Here is a 21,073-nt window from a genome sequence, read left to right as displayed (position 1 = left end):
CATGCGTGTGTTGTCCTCCAGCGTCCCCCGAGGGCAGGTACCCCCCACAGCAGTCCTGGCACGTGGATGGTATTCACGGGGAGGACTGCAGGGGATGACCACCGTGGCCAGGAGAGGAGTGTCGGCTACCAGCAAACCCCCGGCTTCCCCTAAACGTTCCTCTCTCCCTGCCCACCCACAGCCAGCCATGCCACCGGGAGCCACTCGCCCCCACCCCAATTCCTGCCTCCTGGGGCTGCAAGTCAAGTCCAGACAACACAGGAGGGCAGCTTTCTGCCTCCCGAATCAGACGCCCTGCTGTTTGGGCGGGTGGCATCATGGTGGCCCACCTTCTTCGGATCTTGTGTTTCGGAGCTGTCACCACACAGGATTCCATCAAATAAACATCTCCACAGGGACCAAGGACGAAGATCACCCAACCCTGGAGTCAGATCCTGAGCTCTGGAAGTGCAGCCTCCCTAAGTGACCTTGGGAAAGTCTTTTAACTTCTCCCACATTTTTGCAGAGGGGTCCTAGTGAGGATTAAGTAATTCCCTTAAATGCTTAGCTTAGCATCGTGCCTGGCACCTGGTTTCGCATCCAGTAAGTGGCAATTACTATTATTATTAAAGTGCTTCCTGCAGGCCGATGCAAGTCAAAGCAAATGAAAATGGCTTTGCGGGCTCCCTAACACCTCCCACCCCCACCCCTCCTCCACCACTACCACCCTGGAGTTAATTAAAACCCTCCTTGGGTGTTTTCCAGACAATGGAATTTTACACTTATTCTGGGTTGCAGAATAGAATGGAGGAGGGTTTCACTTCAACTGATAAAAAGCAAAAAGCTGCTTGGAGAGGTAGTGAGCTCCCCATCACCTCATGTGAACAAGCTGGCCCAGACCATTTGGCACTCATGCTCAAGCATAAATGAACATGCATTAATATTTCTCACTACACAACTGTAATTCTCTTAAATGAGCCGGCGATGCCAGTAGGCTGTAGGGCTTTGTGTCATCATTTGGCAAAAAGAAAGTATTGATAATCCTACTTTGGCCCTCCATAAAGGTTTTTTAAAATTGTATCATGTATCAGTTTGTGATATGCAAAATGTTTTGGTTTTTTTTTTTAATATTTATTTGACAGAGAGAGACAGCGAGAGAGGGAACACAAGCAGGGGGAGTGGAAGAGGGAGAAGCAGGCTTCCCGTGGAGCCCGGAGCCCGATGCGGGGCCCGATCCCAGGACCCTGGGATCATGACCTGAGCTAAAGGCAGACGCTTAACAACTGAGCCACCCAGGGGCCTCTGGGGTTGTTTTTTTTTTAAGGTTTTATTTAAGAGAGACCCAGAGACTACGAGCAGGGGGAGGGGCAGAGGAAGAAGCAGACTTGTGCTGAGTGGGGAGCCCAATGCGGGACTCGATCCCAGGACCCTGAGATTATGACCTGAGCCCAAGACAGATGCCTAACCGAGTCACCCAGGCGCTCCTGTGATATCCCAAAACCATAACCCCCACTTCAAAGAGACAACCCTCCCTGGATCTTAGGTTCAAAACATAGACACCTACACAACCTTGTTTGGGGTCCAGTTTGGACCCACCGCTTGTGCCAGTCTTTGAATCCTAAACCTGGCTTAGATCCAACAGCAGAAATCCCAGGGGCGGGACCAGGTGATTCAGCAACAAGTGCCATTGGGATGGTCGCAGGACGGACAGGGGAGAGATCGCAGAATAGGACCTGGACTGGGTTGCCAGCAGTCAACTCCACCTCCTGGAGTGCCCAGTACAGAGCTTGGGAGGGACCTACAGGATGGCATGATCCCTCTGCCCACCTTCAACACTCAACTCCCATCAACCTTCCCTCCATGTCTTCAGCCCCCAGGGTAGGGGTCTTGAAATCCAGTGTGACGGTGACCTTCCTCTGGGAAAGGTGCAGTGGGGCTCAGGATGTGATGTCAAGTACGGAGTAACAAGTGGAAACTGGAGGGACCCAGGTTCCTGGGACCATACCTCCGCATCCCATCCTCCTTCCCAATCAGCTGAGATGAAACGCTCCCCCCTACTCCCCTCCCACCACAAGAAAAAAGGAGCTGGAGGACATGGAATCAAGTATACATTTTAAAAATTGTTTAATGGAACATAAACTCCTTTAGAAAAACATTCAGCCAGGTGATAACACCCATAGAAAAAAACACCAATCTCGTGTTTATCTTTTTTAATTTGGCATTTGTTATTTGCATTTATATTAAAGCAAAGTGCATCTTTTCTTTATTTTTCTTGTTTATACACATTGCACAATACATAAATAATGATGCTTATAAAACGTCTTTATATTTACAAGTAATAATATATTTATATATAACATAAAATACATTTTTTCTTTAATAAATCTCAGGGTTTTTTTTTTTTTTTTTCAGGAGTCCTTTCTCTCTCAAAGCACTACAATGCTAAATTTCCAATGAGAATGCTTCTCTTGTTCATTTAAACCTTTGTAGTTAGAAAAATAGCTTATGTTAAAGTCTAAACATGCTCATTGAGCTAAGAGCAGTGTCAACGTATCATACGAGTGTATGAGTTGTAGAAGAAATGAAAGAGTTAGGTGTCAGCCCAGGGCGGTACCTTGGGTTATGATGGACCGAATCCTTCTTGGTGGGAAGGGGGGCTGCCGAGAAGTCTCCCTCCCAGGGCTGCTCCCCTCGCTGGTCTAACAGCAGAGCTCAACACATAGGCGGCAGAGGGGAGGAAAGTGCTGAGCTGGTTTTCTGAGTCCGGGGCAGGGGTGGGGTGGGGGGAGGGGAGGGGAACCTGATGAGACCAGGGCAGGGGAGAGGCTGAGGGGCTTGGGAGGGGCCCTGGGTGGGCAATACTGCCCCGGGGAGGCCGGGCAGCCCTCGGGAAGCCCATCTCAGAGATATCCAGGAGCAGATGGCCAAAAAAGAAAGACGCGACAAGGACAGCAGGGTGGCTGGACGGGGAGGAAGACAAGCATGGAACAGCTGGTTCTGGTTCAGCCTCTTTGCAGCGTTGCTTCTAAGAAGCCTGCAGACAGGCCCCTGTCCTGGAAGGGGAGGGGAGAAGCGGGGTGGGGGGAGCGGGACAGAGCCTGGCTTCTGGCAGCTGCTGGAACCCCAGCTAGCGGCTTGCCCAGGTACGGCCTCTGCCCGCTGAGCATGTCCAAAGGGCAGGAGAGACAGCGCCTGGAGCACAGACCTCCCCGCAGAGCCAGCCCCGTAAGAAACACACGCGCACGTGCCCTCACATCCGCCCTGCCAAGGGAATCGAGGACCCCAAAGTGAGGGCCCGCTCCCCATCCTTGTATGTTTGCTGGTACGGATTCTTGCTTCCCCTTTTCCTACTGGGGTGTTCTGCCAGCCATACCCCGCCACCACCCCCCCCAAAAAAACCCCCCGAAAATTCTTTTCATAAGCTATTTCTCAAAGAACAAAACAGAACATAAACAAGAACAAGAAGGGGGGGGGAGAAAAACAACAACACACGACGACGACCAAGGAGTCTGCATGAAAAGCAAGCACTCGGGAGGAAAAGTAGTAGCAGCAAAGTAGTTTGGACTGGGCCAGCTCGGCTCCCGCCCCGTCGTCCCCCCGCGGGGCTACCGGCTGTTGAAGATGACCTCCAGCCAGCACGGGCAGCTGCTGATGAACTGGCGGGTGTAGCACTGGCCCCAGCCCTTCACGAAGCTGATCTGCACGGTGAAGCCCGTCCACGGCTGCTGCATGAACTCGTGGTCGTTGGGCCGCCGCAGGCTGTACGCTTTCTCGTAGTCAAAAGCCTTGATGGAGAAGCCGGGGAACACTTTGTGTACCAACAGCGTCCTGGAGTCCGGATTGTCCAGTGTGGCTGACTTGATGAAGATGGGGTAAGTGCTGCGGTTGTACACCCACACGCCGTCCACCTCCCGCGTGAGCTGGATGCCGCAGCCGATCTTGCTCCGCACCTTCTGCACCAGCTGACTCTTGTTGTCCGAATTGAGCTGTCCGAGGCAAAAGCCATTCCCCTGAGGTAGATCATAGAAGATATCCAGGGAGGGCTCCTGGACACAGTAGAGCCTCCCCACTCTCGTCTTCTCCTCCCAGTATGCCACCACGCACCAGTGTGACCGATCCCCAGGCTCTAGAAGAAGTTGGGAATCTGCAAAACAAGATGGCAGACACGGTTGGTGGTGATGGGGGCTGGCGTTCTCCTCCTCCTCCACCAATCAAGGCGCACCTATACACACGGAGCCCAAGACCACCTCGGCTCTCATTAGACAGAGGAGGTGATGGTGGTGCTGGGTAAGCGGCCGGCTCGGCAGTCCTAGCGCTGGAGCCCCGTGATGGAAGAACCCGCCTTTAAACACGGGGCTCATGGGGTGCCTCCTCCCTCCACTGCCCCCAACTGGTCAGGGACCCAGGACACCAGCGTGTTTGCCCGTGGGGCCAAAGGAAGCCCCATCCCTGCAGAGCTCAGAAGCCAGGGAACCCTTAGCAACTTCACTGGTCCCGGTTTTGGGGGCAAAAAGGCCTCCCAGATGGCCCTTTAAATTCAATGGAACCTGAAAAGTTCGCTGCTCTAAGAGCCCCTGGTCCTCCTCAGGAAGAAAACCAGGCCCCAGAAAGCCTGCTGCTCGGGCCCCACAGATGACACAGCCGGACCCACAACCCAAGTCTCCAGACTCCAGGGTCCCCTACGAGGCGGTGTCTCTGTCACCGACCTCTCCGATCAGCGCCTCGGTTATAAAGGAGTGCTATCGGATAAAAATGGGAGGTGCAGGTGGTTTGGGGCAAAAACATCTCCCTTCCTAACAGAACTCGGCTCTCAGTGTGTCAGCAGCTCTGTACACAAAGGGTGAATTCAGTCCAAATGCCAAATGACAGCACGCAGATCGGTGTTAACCCAGACTGCCTTGACGAGCTTCCTCCAGCCCAGACAGAAGACTGTGTGTCTGCAATGGGTTCACCTTCCCTGAGTGCCCTTCTCTGCCTGTCGTACCCCCCCTCTCTCCCCTCCCTCCCCAGAAGCATGTAGACACTTTGCCTTGTTCCCTCCATGTCCCCCCCACCGCCACCCCCAGCTCCCCTAGACTTGGTTCTTCCCGGGCAGCCAGGAGACTGGGGTGATTCTGGTAAGGTGACTTTCCTAACAGGCGCTCAGAGCTCTTTAAAGGGGGGTTGGGGGGGATCATATGGAGGGAAAGGGAGCCCCAGCGGCTGGCATTCCAACTCCTTCTTAAGCTGGAGCCAGCAGGGCAGGCCTCAGACTGGGAACCATAAATCTCCCCGGCCGGGCCAGGCTTCAGGAACGAAGGAACGCTGTGGTTTGTGGCGGCAGGGCGGAGACCGGAAGTCTTGTATTTGTTAACAAAAATGGGGAAAGGCAGGCGGCAGAGGCCTCCTGCCTTCCCCTGCAGCCCTCGCTTCTCACTCACTGGGGGTTCAGGGCCTGAAGGCGGGGGGTGGGCTGTGAGATGGGTTTTCTATGTTTGTCTGTCTGGCCTTTTTGGTTTGGGAACAACTGAGGGTCGACGCTGATAGAGCCTGGCAGCCGGGGGTGGAGGAGGGCTTGGGGACCCGTGTCGTGCTGCCCCGGCAGGCTGGGTACTCCCAGGGCAGCTCCACACACAGCTGCTTCCAACCTTTACCGGCGTGTCGGGACCTGGGCACCAGTCAGCTTCGGGAACTTTTTTTTTTTTAAGCAGCAGTTGTCTTGCATGGAGGTGTTCTAACCCTGCACAAATGTGCACTGGGACCCACGGAGGCAGCCACACACTCGCGCACCCTGAGCGGCCGCCGTCTCCTACAGACCCCCCCCACACACACACACACACAACTGCCTTCTCAAATGCCTACCCAGCTACACGAAATGGGGAAGCTGAGGGCTCCCTGCTCGCTCTCGATCGCCCCCCGAAAATCAACCCCAGAAAACTGGCCTGTCACCCCTGGCCCATGGTTCTATAAAGCACAAGTGTGAGAGAGGCTGCATGTCCACGAGTGTGAGCACACGTGTGAGTGTGTTATGTGAGCATGTGTGTTTGCGTGCGTACACTCTGGAACATATGGAAAAACAAGAGAGGGACAAGGGCTCCAAGCAGAGGTGACTCATCAGGCATTAACTTGTTTCTGCAAAGTATCCATCAACTGCTAATAAACTCGTGAGTGCTGGCAATCTTTGAACTTTCTCGTCGAGGGAGTTTGGCTCTGAAGGCTACACCGAAGACCCATAACATCCATGTAAATAAGAATCCTCTGGCGTGCAAGTTTGCTGGGAAGGAGGAAGCCCTCTTCTGGAAGGCACGACGGCCCTGCTGTTTTGGGGAGGAGGGTGTTTTGAAACGTAAGAAGCTCTCGCTCATTATCCCCACTCGGGACAACAAACCTGGTCTGGAGAGAAGACTGGGGGAGTCGCTGGGAGGAAGGTTCAGGAGACCCTCGGTGGGGCCTCACCATACTTTGTTTCATGGAGCTCGGCCCCCCTGAAACCTGGCACCCGCTAGCGGGGAAGAGGAGGAGGATGGGGAGGAGGGGCAGGGTGGGGGCCCGGGATCAAGTTGCCTGTACCAGGCCCACCAGAAAGGGGTGGGGGCCCCGTCTGCCCAGCAGCCTCTGGGGGCAGGGGAAGCCGGGCGGGGACTGGGGCCTGAGGTCGACTGGACTGGCCGGGAGCCCTGGGGGCGGGGGGGGGGGGGCGGCGAGGGGGAAGAGTTCTGGCGGATTTCTCTTTCATCTGTGTAGCCCGCCAGTCCACCCAGCAATTTGCTGCCAGACATCCCTGGAAAAAGCCTTTTTCTGTGGAGGTTAATGGCCCTGCCCAGATCACCAGCGGCGTATGGGTGTCCCTGTGTGTGAACAAGACCCCTGGAAGTCCACTAGGTGCCCTAAGCCGCCACAGCAGGACCCTCGCCGGCTCCTCCCCGGTCCTGCCCCTCCAAGCCTGCCCCACGGTCACCCCCAGCCTCCCAGCACCTGGATACCCCCTCTCCTCACTGCTCCCGGGCCAGCTCTGCACACAGGAACATGCCTTCCAGCAGAACCATCCCACCAGCGGAGGCCTCTTTACCGCATTACCATTTCTGGGGGCCCGGGACAACATCCCACGTTGCCAACTCAGAGCTTTGCCCCAAATTCCCCACCATTTGGGCTATTTCTGGGAAACACTCAGCATCATCTTTCTTCAGAGAAGCACAGTTCCCTGAACTGGGCCACAGCCCACAAGCGTCTCCCCACAAAGGTCTGTGTGAACGTTTAGCTCCTAGAGGGGCTTCCCTGGCCGCAGGGGGAGGAGCGGGGAGGCTCTCACACAGAAAAGGCTCCCTCATTCCCAGGACTAAGGAAGAGCCTCAGAAGCCTGACTTTGGCTTCCATGAGGAGAAGCCAAAGGCAAGACTCACAGGCCCTTGTTAACTTCCCTCAGCTTTACAACCTTTTCCGGTATTTTCAGCAACTTCTCTCCCTCCTCTGAAAACTATACAGGGGCTTGTTTTAAAACCGTATTTGTGCATTTTAAAGCATCCAAAAGAAAAGCTGTGTTGTAAAAAGCCAACTAATCAGATGCCTGCTCACAATTTTTTCTTTTTATTACAGTTTAGGGAATTTTTGGAGCAACCCCAGAAAAATGCTGAATCCGCCTAAAATTCCTTTAAGGTTGTTTTCCCCCTCCCCTTCTTCATTTCCCTTAAAGCATAAAAATCTACCCTTTAAAAGGAAGGGGGGGTGGCTGTTGAGAAGGGAAAGGATTTTACTTGTGTTTGCACTTGCATTAGGGAAGACCACTTAACAAGGAGCTCCCTGCCTCTTACAAAGAGTTATTTAATTACCCTGGTCATGAATGAACAGACCTGACCCTTCTAGAAGAGCGGAGGCTCATGAATGACTCTCACGCCTGGGGTTCTCAATGGCAGCAGGTGACCAGACCCCAGGATTTTCCATTGTTATTTGAAGGTGTGGGGACATGAAGAGACATGGAGGGAGGGAGGACAGAGCAAGCTCAGGGACTCAATGGTACCATTTCTGGTCTCTCACTTACGAAGTCGACCGTGAGGGCCAAAGAGGCAGGACCATTCCAAAAACACCCAGTGGGGCCCTGAGAACAGGGCACGCACAGGAGTGCTGCTGGGGAAAGGGGTCCCCGAGATTCTGGCCTTTCGGGACAGGAACACAGTGGGCGGGAGTAAAAGGTGGGCAAGGAGGGGTCTCACCCACTCTCATCTCTGCGAGGCACTTGGATTATAAAGGGAGATGTCTTGGGGCACCCGGGTGGCTCAGTCGGTGAAGCGTCTGCCTTCGGCTCAGGTCATGATCCTGGGGTCCTGGGATCGAGTCCTGCATCGGGCTCAGCGGGGAGTCCGCTTCTCCCTCCCCCTCTCCCCCGCTCTTGCGCTCTCTCTCTCAAATAAATAAAATCTTAAAAAAATAAAAAGGAAGATGTCTCTGCTAAAAATCCCACAGTGGGACAAGGCCTGCACGCCCCCTCCCCGGCAGCCCAGCAGAGGGAGACTGGGCAGACACGGCTGCCTTCACGCAGCTGGGTGAGGGCAAGCAAAGGGCACACAGGGAGACACAGAAGTTAAACCTGGCAACCCTGGAACGCAAACACGGCCACGCCCCGCCTGCCGCAGGTCCAGGGTCCTCCCTCCTCGGTACTCAGGCGCCACCAAGGGTTGCCTCATCCTGTCCTCCCCCCACCTCAGACATCTCAAAGGTTAACAGCACCCGGTCAGCCCTGTTCCCCACCCTGGTCGGGAACTGGCTGTTCGGAGAGCAACCAGCCCACTTCGGGGACAAGGACCGAGATAACAGGGGACCCAAGTGCCGATCCGTCCCATCTCCTCTCAACCCAAACACTCGCAATGAACCAGGAACCCTGCCGGGTCTCTTGTCCAAGACGCAAATGAACTCAAAGGAGACACGTAAACACTTGCTGAGGTGTCTGGGCTCAATTCAGGTTCTGGAGCGAGTTCTCATCTGCCTTGTTTACGACCTCATCCAGAACACCGAAGATTCCGCCAGGGCTCCCTCGGATTCCTACGGACAACCCTGGGGTTTGGAACAAGTTACCCATAGGGGATGAAACACACTTGAAACACTTCTGGTTAGCCCTGAAAACGCTCAGACTCAACCCATCACCACTACCCCAAGCTCCTCCACTAAAGAGATCAGGAAACGGATTCTAGCTGGTAGAAGGCAGGGCTGAGAAAGCTGGGCTGTTTTCAGAGCTCTGCAACAAGATCTCTCCACTGAGGTGGCTGGACTGGGGGCGAGGGGCGGGGCAGGGGGTAGCATAGGGTCTGCTTCAGAGGCCGGGGTACTCGCGCCCTGGTCCCTGGGGCCCAACCAGCTGAGCTCCCCAAAACCCGCCCCCCCCGGGAACTCTGGGGTTGTGTTAATACCCCCCACCCCCAGCTGTGGGGTCACACACCCCGTTCAGACCGACCTCCCATGGTACCTTGGCAGTGACTTAAGTTCTTCCCTAAAACGGAGCTCCCAGGGCCAGCCTCATAGGGCTGTTGTGACAATATGATACAAAGTGGCCAGGGGCCAGGACCTGGCTTGTGCCTACACATGCTGGTCTCATCTCTCAGACATCTTGTCTTGGGTTCTCCAACTGCTTAGAAAACGCTACCCACCTCCTCTCCCCCCCAGGGAAGTGAACAGTCTGGGCCATGCCCGCACCTAATAAGCATTTACTATGTACAGGCCCGTGGAAGGGGATCATGACAACCCTATGAGGTCGCATCCCATTACTGTCTTTATGCTGAAGAAGGGGGAAAAGAGGCACAGATCACTTGCCAAACAGAGCTGGAACTCAAGGCCGTAATACTGGCCGGGGGAGCCGCAGTGGGTAGCCACCTCCGTCCTCTGAGGCTCCTGGCCCTTTCCAAATACTAGAGGAAAAAAATTAAGTGTCCTTTGGAACACGCTTTGGAAATCTGACGCCTTCTTTAGGGCTGAGCGTGGGGTCCAGCTCCCCCGCACCAAGCGGGGAATGAACCAGGTTTCTTTGCCAGCAAAGCCGCTCTATGATCTTGGCCAAGTGGCCTGCCCTCCCAGAGGCTCAGTCTGACCCATCCCTAACTAATATGTAGGAGGCTAGGGCACAACGGGCCCCCTTCGGGCTCTCCAGTCTCTGGCTACACTCTGTGATTCACAGAAGTGCCCGATCAGTATTAACGCTGGTTCCATTATTTTTACTACCTTCCAGAAAATAAGAAAATCACTTTGGGGAGCCTGGCACATTTTTGCATTTAATCTGCAACAATCAAGACAAAACAAAATCAGGAGCGCCTGGGAGGCTCAGTTGGTTTAGCGACTGCCTTCGGTTCAGGTCATGATCCTGGAGTCCCAGGATCGAGTCCCGCATCGGGATCCCCGCTCAGCGGGGGGTCTGCTTCTCCCTCTGACCGTCTTCCCTCTCATACTCTGTCTCTCATTCTCTCTCTCAAATAAATAAATAAAATCTTTAAAAAAAAAAAAAAAAGACAAAACAAAATCAAAAGGCAAAGGAGATTTGAGTCAGATTTTGCTGTGTCCATCTGTAAACCGGTTTTCTTTTTAAACTTGGGGAGTTCCGAACTGCGCTCTCTCCGTCTCGTCGTTCCTCACCCTCAGGAAAAGGCGGGTCCCCGGGGGAGGGTCTGCCGTATCACCACTACGCGTCCAATGTCCACCCAGGCCTGGCACCCTCACGTTTCTCGCCCATCACCACCCTCCTCCTGCGAGCTCTCTTGAGCTCACCGATTTGGCAGATCCTGCCGGTCTAGGAGACTGATTCGTGACTGCGCCTTACAAATTATGATGAGTAATCAGTTACTAAAGCTAAAATGGACTCCCCCTCTTCCCGCTCCCCAAACGGGCCCCACCCGTCTCCCAAGTCCCTCAAATGTCCAAGGCAACAGCCCCCGGCCCGGGGGACCCTTCTAAGAGCAGTATTTGGCCAGCAGAGAATATAATCGAGGGCAGTGCCGGGCAGGGGAGGGAAGCCACACAAATCAAGAGCTCCCGTCTGTCTCGCCAGCCGGGCTGACACGGCTTCCTGTGCCCCAGCCCTCAGCCATGCAAATTATAGCGTGTACCCGGCTGCCTGCCTTCTGAGGAGGCCAGCTCTGCCGGGCTCTGAGAGGACTCAGAGGAAGGGTGGGGACTCCCAGCCCGGCCAACTCCATTCATAATATTTACAGTAAATGGGCCTCTCTGGCTGTTGTTAGTGTGCACCCAGCCTCATCATTTCAAGTTTGAAGCTCAAGACTCTTCCCCTCCAACGTGCACCATAAAGTTCCCACCGTTACCCGCCCCCAAATAACTCAGCAGCTCTCTTCAGAAAGGGCATTCACATACCTGCAAGCAGACAGCCCCCCAGCCCTGCATGACATGTATCTGCGCACCTGCCTGCCCACTGGTAGGACCCTGGCCACTCCCAGGAAGACACAACAAGAGGTGGGGCCATCACCCAACAGGAAGATGTCCAAGTCAAATCTCCAGGCTTACCCCCCCCCACCTCCCTCCTGGAAAGACCAGAGACACCTCCCCGCAACTTCCACATGTGGATTCCCAAGTGGGAATGCATCCATGAATCCAACCAAAGAATCATCTCTTAAACCACCAAAAGGTCCCTCATTTTCTTCTCTGTGTTGACCCCTTGTAAGTATGTGGGCTAAATGTTCAAACTCAGTAAGAATCTTAATGAAAATGGATGCATACGTCAATTGTTTTACAGGACACGACCCCCAGAGGTACAGAACAGTTCTCGCCTGGTTCTGCAGGTCTGGGGGCTCTGCAGTGAGCTGCTTTTGCAGGGGGGCCTCCTTTTAATAAAGCCTCGTGCACACTGACCTCCAGTGCCCCGAAAGGCAGTCCAGTATTAAAGGACCCAGACACGGGCCCTGCCCTGCCCCTCCCATCCCCCCACACAGCTCCAGCTTTTCTAGAGGGTAGGAAAACCGTCGAAGATGTGGAAAAACACAGGGAGAAACAAAAGTCCTTTTCATCCCTCCCCTCCCCCAGCTCCCCTTGTTCCATAACAATTATGAAAACTGTTGGATGGGATGGCATTTTGAACATTTACTGCATTCCGGCCAATAAATTCCAATGCAGGATCTGATGGAAAAGCCTCCCTCTCTGGCCAGCTCCTGGCTCCCCGCCCCCCTGCTTGCTCCCAGAGCCGTCATTCCTCCTCTTTCTTTACAACCCAACACCAGGGCCTGGCCAGGCCAGGCCCGCACTGTACTCACAGGGAAAAACAACAGTACGACAGACTGGAGACAGTGTGCAGACTGGAAAAGTTAATCATTACTTCTGTCTACCTCTGTAATCTAATCTCTCTGGCTTTGACACACTCACTGTTCAGCCACCCCAGGCCTTTCACCCCCAAAGCACCCAGGGCCTCCCAGGCCCGGGGGCCCGCCCCGTGAAAAGAGGAATGAAGCCTCCCTTACCCCGGACTGCCATCGGAAGGCCCCCAGAGCCCACCGTAAATCACCAGCTGCTCAGTGCTGTGTGCCCCCACGTTTTAGAGGGCTACAGGCATCACATAAATTGGGGTTCCAATCTGGCTTATAGGAGGGAGGGCCAGGCCACCCCCCCACCGCCTCCCCCCGCCCCCGGTCAGACTCGGCACCCCCACCCCCTGAGCCAGGGCTCCCCCTCAAACCCACCCAGTTGCATCCAGGAGCGTGATGGCCAGTCTAACTCCTCCACCCCACACCATGGGTCCAGGGACACACACGCCAAGATGGTGCTGCCCGAGGATGCTGCTGCAAAAACTAAACCTGAGGTTACCACATGACCCAGAAATGTATCCAGTAGAGTCTTGAGATTATTTGCAAGCATGTTCACATTTTTCACAACAGCCATAAAGTGGAAGCAACCCAAGTGTGTCCATTGAAGGATGAACGAATAAAGATGTAGAGACACACACACTAAAAAAGGAAGGACATTCTGGCGCGGGCTAGGAGGAGGACGAACCTTGAGGACATTCTGTGGAGTGAAATCACCCAGCCACAGAAGGTCACATGCAGGATGACTGCACTCCTATGCGGTACCTAACACAGTCAAATGCAGAGACAGAAGGAGAATGGTGGCTGCCCAGGGTGGGGGGCCGGCTGGGGGGTTAGGGTTTTGAGGGGACAAGAGTTTCAGTTTAGGAAAGAGAAGAGGTCCTGGAGAAGGACGGTGGGGGTGGCTGCCTGGCGAGCTGATGGACTCATGCCACTGAGCTGTGCACTTCAAAAGAGTCATGATGGGAAATGTGGGGTATATTTTGCCCAAAAAGAAGTTGGAAGGGAAAGGAAAGGAAAGGAGGGAAAGGGAGAAAGGAAAAAGAAAAAGACCTGAAAACAGAAGAGAAGGCCCCACTCTCCTAATGCTTTCCGATGCTCCCCATTAACCTGGAGGCCTTAAGTACAGGAGATTCTCCGGTGGGCTTCCGCCCATCACAAGCATAAAGGCCCCCTGGAAATGTATGCAAACTTTGGTATGCATAATGCATTTTTATGGGGACAGATTCCTCAACTTTCATTCTTGGGAGAGTTTGCAAGCCAAGAAATGCGAAGAACTATAATCTTTTTATTCGAGAATGCAGGAGGCCATTAACTACCCACCACCTCAGCAACAGGGGGTCTCATTCCCACCCGCCCTCAAATCCAAGAACCAAAGACCACACGGATCACAGGATGCCTTGCAAGATTCTGCAAGAGAACTTGGGAGAGACCAGGTCCAACCGCTTATTTTGCAGATGAGGAAACTGAGGCCCAGGACAGGTGAGGCCCTGCGGACCGAAGGCCAAAAGCCCCACCTTCAGCCCCTAGGGACAGACACCTGGGGGGCGCTCTCCCTCCCACTGTCATTCTGCAGGTCCCCTCCCGGGACTCGGGGTTGGGAGTTGGGGGTTGGGAAGACTCACTTCTAAATCTTTGCATGCCCCCCACCCCTGACTTCTTCCCCCAGGAAACATTCCCCAGCAGGGTCTTCACTGTGACCCCACTGAGCTGGAGACGGGGCCCATCTATTTTTAAGAGCTGTACTGTGCACCCAGCTCACAGGAAGACTCAACTAGTTCTTTTCGCTCTGGGTTACTGATTAATGAGGGGGAGGGGCCGTGCTGGCTAAGAGGGTGCCCTGGGGCCGGCAAGGTCCCCGTGCACCTTTTCTAGACCCTTCCCGGCCTCCGCAGTTCACTTCGCCTACTGGGGAAAGAGACACTTCCCACTTCATTAGGGGCCTGGAAGAGTGGAAGCTGGAGGGACAGGGTGGCGGGGGCAGCTGCGTGACCTCTGAGTGGCAAACACGGAAAGGTGCGTCCACAGAGAGCACCGTCCTAGCTTGGCGTCATATTGTTTCTGTTCCTGTTGAGCAGCCATCCCAAGTTCAAAGTAAAAAGGCGATTCTGAAATGAACAACCCCGAGAGCCACTCACAGTCCCTGGCCAGTGAACTAAGCTGTCTGCTGACAGAAACTCCCAGCCTGACAAGATGAAACTGGAGTGGAGATCAGTTCTTTCCTTTTCTGCCCTGGATCAAACCCCACGCCAAGCCAGCTCTCGGATTGTTCTGGCCGGTGGGGTTCCACAGCAGAGCGAGAAGATCAATGAAATGAGTGGCCTCCACGGACGGAGCCCTCCGTCGGGCGGGGTGAGCGTGGAAATGAACAGGCTTTGGTCACTGCCTATTAGATCAGCTCGCACAAAACCACTGCGGTGGGCCGGGACCTCCCGCACGGCGCCGGCACCTCAGAAAAACGGGCTTGACCGGCAGATTTAAAATTAAAAAGCCAAGCTGCATCCCCAAATGCTCTTCGTGAGAATCAAGCCCACCAGAGTTCTAAAAGGAAAGTCAAGCTCTAGGGCTTTAAAGATTGCCCACCTGCCCCGTGGCTGTCAAAACACTGTAACTATCTTTCCAGACATCTGTGTCTGGGCTGACCTCCCCCGCCCCCAGCCGGGGCTGTGGTCCCACAACAGAGCCAGTGCATGGCTGGTCACTTCCCTCCACACTGCGCACCCAGGTACTACCGGGGTCTGGATTATAACTGTACCTCCTAATGTTACTGCTGTTATCGTAACAATCAAGGGGAGGATGGAGGGGGTGGGGCTGGAGCCGGAGGAGACAGACCTCTGTTTATCCACAAGCTTTGTTTTATCTCAACTCTCAACAGACCACACAACCAAGGCAAAAGCCGATGACAGAAAGGCTCTGCCTCCCCTGCGTGCTCAGACAATCACCCCAGGGGCCCATCCCTGCACCTCTGCCATGTCTTACAACACCTCACCCCATGGCCCGGCTCCGAGCCCCAGGGCCCTGGCTCCTTCTGTCCTGTAGAAACTGCCCGAGAAGCCGCCCTCCGTCTGTACTCCAGACACAGCCAAATCCCGTTCAAGAGCCCTCTACCTCACTGACCCAAAAACACCTCCAGACAAACCACTTCCTTTCTACCAGGGGCCCCAAAACTGCATCGTCCACACCTTGCAGAGCCTGGCACATAGTAGGTGCTCAATAAATCATCACTAAATGAACGAACCAGAGACATGCTGGCTTCTCCCAAAGCAGTTGGCCCACCCAGCTTTACACCTGCCAGAGGGAGGTACAAGTGAACCTAGCTGGGAGGGCAGCATGCCTTCCAGCCGGGGGTCAGCCAGAAAGGCCCAGGCCCCGTCCCAGCGCTCGGTGGGGGCGGGAAGAGAGAAGCCCCTGTCCTCACCTACTTCCCAGCCAGCTGCGGCAGATCCAGAGAGGTGTTTCCAAGCCAGGCGCCGGCCCGGCAACCTCTGTGGGCTCACCACCTGCCCACAGCATTCTGCCTTGGCGTCCTGCTCTGTTTGGACAAGTTACGCTCACCGAGTGTTCAACAATGCTCTTACACACCCCAGGGCTCTTGTTGTGTTATGAAAACAAAACAATGCACGCTAAGGAAAAAAAGCTGGGGTGGGGGGCAGGAGTGAGTGGGGAGCAAGCAAGCCACATACAAATCTCTTTCTGGTCTCCATCCTAAAGGGGGCCCCTTAGCAGCACGGGTTGGGGCACTGGCCCGTGTCATCAGAACAATGACATCATCAAGGGGGGGGGTATTCAGAAACCCAGAGATGAGTAAATGGAAACAGTGTTTTTACACCCAGGACAATATACCACCTACTTCTCACACCGCATGGGCCTGTGGGCGCGTGGGCAAGCCCTCTTTCTGGGGGAAGCTTCTGGGTGACCGGTGGGCCCCATCACCCCCGTCCCCCAGGGCAGAGCACAGCTGTACCAGGGGAGCTCTGAAGCCTGTTTCCCCCCCACTCCTCACTAGTGCCCCAGAAACATAGTCTCAGAAAGTAAGGAATTCCTGGGGGTTGTGGGGGTGGACACGGGACTGGGCTCTGTGGCCGGAAAAATCAAGGCAGCCTCCACTCCCCACCTGCGCCATGCCAGGCACCCACGTTAGGGGAAGGCAAGGCTGGGGTGGAAAGCTGCGGGCATGAGCAAATTCTTACCTACTACCCCCGACCAAAAAAATAAGAGTTTTTTTTCTTTTGCAAGTTAAAACTGAGCTAATGACACTGGGTGGGGCTCAGTGTCGAGGACCTCGAGCAGCCAAACCAAAATCCACTTCCAGCCAAGAGCTGCTTGGCCTCACCATTTGGGGAAGGAAGCTGAAAAAGTCATGAAAGATTCTTTAGTGAACCAGGAAATAAGGCTGCAGTTAACATTTCAACTGAAGGTGACCCTTCTGGTCAAATATTTTTTTAAATAATAAAAATAACAAAGTTCTCAAACAGCCCCTTTCTTAAAGAAAATGGCCTGAAAGTTCTCGTGGGAGTGGAAGGGAAGAAGGGGGGAGAAAACCCAAAGAAACAACAACAAAAAAAACCCCAGGGCTGGCCTCCTCTTTACCACTACCTTTCGTGGACAACTTTTTTCTGGAGTTCTTATAAGAGGAATGATGCAATTTCCTGTCTTATCCCAATATTTCCTGTTCGCTTACAAGGTGAAAGTTATCATTCTGTTTTAAACAACTGTCCTCAACTCCACAGAAAGTTTCTTTTTCCATCCAGTGCCCCACTCCCAGCACAAAATCTCCCCACCTTAGAATATAAACATTATCATGTTCTACACCTTTAAAGAACTGGCTTCATTAAAAAGGTTCTCATCTCTGTGTGGCAGACAGAATTCCAGATCGCAGCTTCCCCACCCCAGATGCCCAAGGACACCCCATGGGGAGACATGGAAGGGGCCAGGGGAGCCCAGTGTGTTTGGGTAGAACCGTCGCTGACAAAGTCAATGTTGCTTTCTTGGTGTGTTATAGCCACTAAATTGAGAACTGTGCCTCAGCAGTTAATAATATCTTCCCGCTGAAAATAGCCCAGAGAGGAAGCCTCTCTGTGACAGTAGGCACCCGGCCAGACTCCGGGCTAGCCATTCAATCCCGAGCGAGGAAGATGGTAGGACCAGTGGTGACCTCCCAGTGGCCGCGTCGTACAGTAACCTTTCACGAGGCTCCTGCAAAGGGAGGGCTCCCAGGCAAGTCACCCGCCTCCCTCTGCAGCCCTATAACCTCAAGCAGGGATGTCACACAGATCAGGGACCCTGGCATGAGAGCCAGAGGAGGGGTCTGGATCACCAAGAAGGGGCAGGGGGGCGGGGGGGGCCCCAGGCTTTGGGGGACAGCCCCTGCATCGTGCTTGGTTTCCAATCCCCAGGCTGGCCGTGACCTGGGGGGAAAGAAGTATCTGGGGCAGACAGAGAACAAGTGCACTCACTTCCCCTGCAGAAAGGTCAGGCTTGGAAAGAACCACAGGGAACTTTCCTGCCTCTCATTTCTGCAACCCACATGGAAAAGGGAAGGTCAAAAAAAAAAAAAAATCAACACGGAGAAGTGCCTGCTTCTCCCCACTTCTTCAGGGAGTTAAGCGTCAGAGAAGACCGGCTCCCGGCCCATCAAAGGGAGCCCCCCAACCCAGGAGACCTCAGAGGTGCTTTGGGAACGAGTGTCTGTCAAACAGTAGCTCCCAGGCACCTAACACAAGTGTCTCCATTTTTATTCTCTGGAATCACTGTCCTTGATTATCCAAATTTCTGCACACATTTAAAAGCTACCACAGGTCACTACCTTTTAAAAATTGTGGTAAAATACCCATAACATAAATTTTACCATTGGTGACATTGAGTGCACTCACACAGCTGTGTAACCATCACCAGTTCGTACGTGGTTCCAGAACACTGTTATCACCCCAAAAGGAAACTCTGTCTTGTGGGTCATTTTTACGGTGTCATTAACAACAGCAAAATTAACTGGAAGAAGGCGCAAAGTCAATCAAGCAAAAATCTCATTTGAGAAGAGGTTGTTCATTGCGAGATCCTCAAATTCTTCCCTAGAGAGAATACACAGAATCACAGGACACCTGCCACAGAATCACAGGACACGTTCGCGGCCACCAAGAGAAGCCACCAGATGACAGTCCCCGCAGGAACACAGACCCCTCTGCCCCTCCCACCAGGGGTTCCTCAACTTGTCAGCACACTTGCGATCACCTGGGGAGCTTCACAAAATACTGATGCCGGGCCCCCACCCGCACACTCTGATTCAGAAGATCCCAGGGTCTCTAACGTGCAGGCAAGTCTGGGACCACCACCCTAGGCCTCGCCTCCCCCCACCTGCTCTGAAGTTGCCACCCCGGGTTCCAAGCCCAGTGGACAGCATCAGCACGGTGGATCAGTGCGCACTGGCCAAGAGCAGGATTTGGGGACAGTAACAGCAACAATAAAGATGCAAAGGAAGTTGAACTTGATGGCACTTCTTCCCTTTCCACTGTCCTATTGGCTCGGAGCTTGCCAGAGAGGCCCCACAGGTCTAAAGTCCACCCATCTACAGCCAGGCTCTGCTAAGGAAAGGTCCAAGGGGGGCAGTGAGATTTAATGTGCTAGACCGTAGCCAGAAGTGACCCTGGAAACGGGCCCTCACCTGGCCCCCTACCCCTTGGCTAGGAGGCCCTGTTCTGCCTCAGTGACAGGATGCAGGAGGCAGAAGCCCGTCTAGTCTGGCCAGGAGAGCAGCCCAGATTTGCTCCAGAGAGCTTTAAGTGCTGTCTCCCTGCACTTAACCCCTGCCTGACTACCTCATTCTTTCCAGGACAAAGGGGATTTCATGAGTGAGCCCTCATCCAGGGCTGAGAGCATGGCCTCAAGCATTGCAGAAGCCTGTGCTGCCGTCCAGGACTGGTCTTCACGGGGGAGTGGGTGTGCACCAGGTGAGCTGGCCCAGGCCCCGAGTCATTACACTGGCATTTAGGGAGCTGTGGGCTGGGTCCCCAGAGATCCAGACTGTCTGCATCTGGGGGGTAAGGGAGTGGGTAGGTAAGGAGCTCACTCATGGTCACATGCACTGCTGCATCTGACTCCCCCCAAAGCCCATGCTCTTGGCCGCTCGGGTGAGCTCAATCCTCTTCCTCTTCCTCCTCCTCCTCCTCCACCACCACCACCACCACCACCACCCCACCACCCCACCAGCACCCCTGGCATCAGAGACTTCAGTGAAACCACAGCTGTTTGTTCCCAGGCAGAGGAAGGAGACATGAAAAACACAGCGACAGGCACCCAGGTCCAGTTATTCCCAGTGTGCCATCACCATTCCAAGCCAGACAGTAACTAATTGTTCACATGGAGCTGATGAACTTTGCTTAAAAACAAGATGGAGCAATCTTTCCTAAGCTACTTGGTTTGAGCCTAAGTTGACCATGGACTGAGCCAGAGCACATTTCCAGATTATAGAGGTAATTTTGAGGACTTCTTTCTCCGTAGCTATCATAGATGCCAGCAAGGACCAAAGAGAAGGAAGAGACAAGTCCCAGGAGTGCACGCTGACCTAAGGACACTGCCCATCACCCAGAAGTGGGAACCAGAAGGTATACATGGTTCTTAAGACCCTCCCTTGGACTGGTGGAACGGTGTCTCTCCAACAAGCATGACTGCACAGCCAAGAGTTGGGGCTCCCTCAACTGCCCTCCCAACCCCTCAAGACACATCAGTATCTATGTCACCACTGCCCCCCACTTCCTTGAATTCCATGGTGGCATCTCTCTTGAAGTTTATAAATAAACTACAAACTGCTGGCCTCCAATCCCTGCCCCAACCCGGGGAGGGACGTACAGCCGGCTCCAGACATTAATATGTACAGGGAGGAGGACCCAGAACTCGCAGGCGAGAGAGACGGTGTTCCTCCAACCCACCCAAACCAGGACAGCAGATGAACTAAGTGAAAGCCCCACCAGGAACTCCAGACGGAGGCTGCAAAGATGGCAGCTTCTAGCACGTGCTTTTGATTACCAGCGATAAGGTGAAAGCTCTGGGAGCGAGACGCTCCCGCTTCCACCACCCAGGCGAACCTGGAAGCTTCCCCTCCGCATCAGACCTCTCCAGGGTGGGTCTTCCCGGGCCAGGACACGCTCGAGGAGCAAGGGCCTACTCTGGAGTTGCATGCCTTTCAAAAGGCACTGCACACACACAGCTGAACTCGGAGCTGCCAAACCAGAGTCCAGAACCCATCCACAAACACGCCCCCACCCCCGAAGCGCATATCCTCGTGGGAAAGCTGCCCCACCGCCCACCTACCCCAGGTGGGCATCAAGGAACCCAGGCCTATCCCCCAGCCTGCCTGGGGGCCCCTGCCTGCTCACGCGTCTGGGCACGGGACCGTCTATCTGTACGTGTGCAGCGCGCGCACAAAACCATGCCCACCAAGCCAGCCATCTGTCTCCGAGAGCCGGCTCTCAGAAATGAAAGTACAGTCTCCTGGAAGCAAGTCCCAGCCTTCTAAAAATGTGCCGTTTTCCCAGACTGAGGAAACTTGCAGGGGTGGGGTATGTTTCCCTGCAAGTCCCGAAGGCCCGGGCCCACCGCCTCCCCGGCCAGACCCAAGCTGCAAGGCTGGATTCCAAATGCAGCCAGCGGGCCTACTCCCAGGGCTGCCACCCACCCGCTCCCCTTCCCTGCAGGAGAGGGAAGGGCCAGCCTCGGAGTCACCCCGGCAGTTCAGGAGGGGAATGCCTTGGAGCACACCCCCACCCCCACCTCCGAGGCACATTTTCACATTTGGCTGTTTTTTCTTTCCCTTCTTCCCTTGCCAAGAGAATCAAGCCCTG

The 21,073-nt window shown here is 54.4% G+C and overlaps 1 protein-coding gene across 2 annotated transcripts in view; it reads right to left on the bottom strand.

Moving 5' to 3' along the window:
• Positions 1–2,097: 2,097 nt before the first annotated feature.
• The window catches only part of SMAD7 (SMAD family member 7), a 29,683-nt gene continuing 10,707 nt past the window's right edge, over positions 2,098–21,073 (bottom strand). For both annotated transcript variants that reach the window (XM_032422790.1, XM_032422791.1), the window contains exon 4: positions 2,098–4,123. In XM_032422790.1, the coding sequence (XP_032278681.1) occupies positions 3,585–4,123 (539 nt within the window). In that variant the 3' untranslated portion in view covers positions 2,098–3,584. The remainder of the gene's footprint in view (positions 4,124–21,073) is intronic.

The sequence above is a fragment of the Phoca vitulina genome, unplaced genomic scaffold, assembly GCF_004348235.1.
Source record: "Phoca vitulina isolate PV1807 unplaced genomic scaffold, GSC_HSeal_1.0 scaffold27, whole genome shotgun sequence".
Taxonomy (NCBI): domain Eukaryota; kingdom Metazoa; phylum Chordata; class Mammalia; order Carnivora; family Phocidae; genus Phoca; species Phoca vitulina.
The sequence above is the reverse complement of the archived record's forward strand: the minus strand, read 5'-3'. Positions and strand labels throughout refer to the sequence as shown.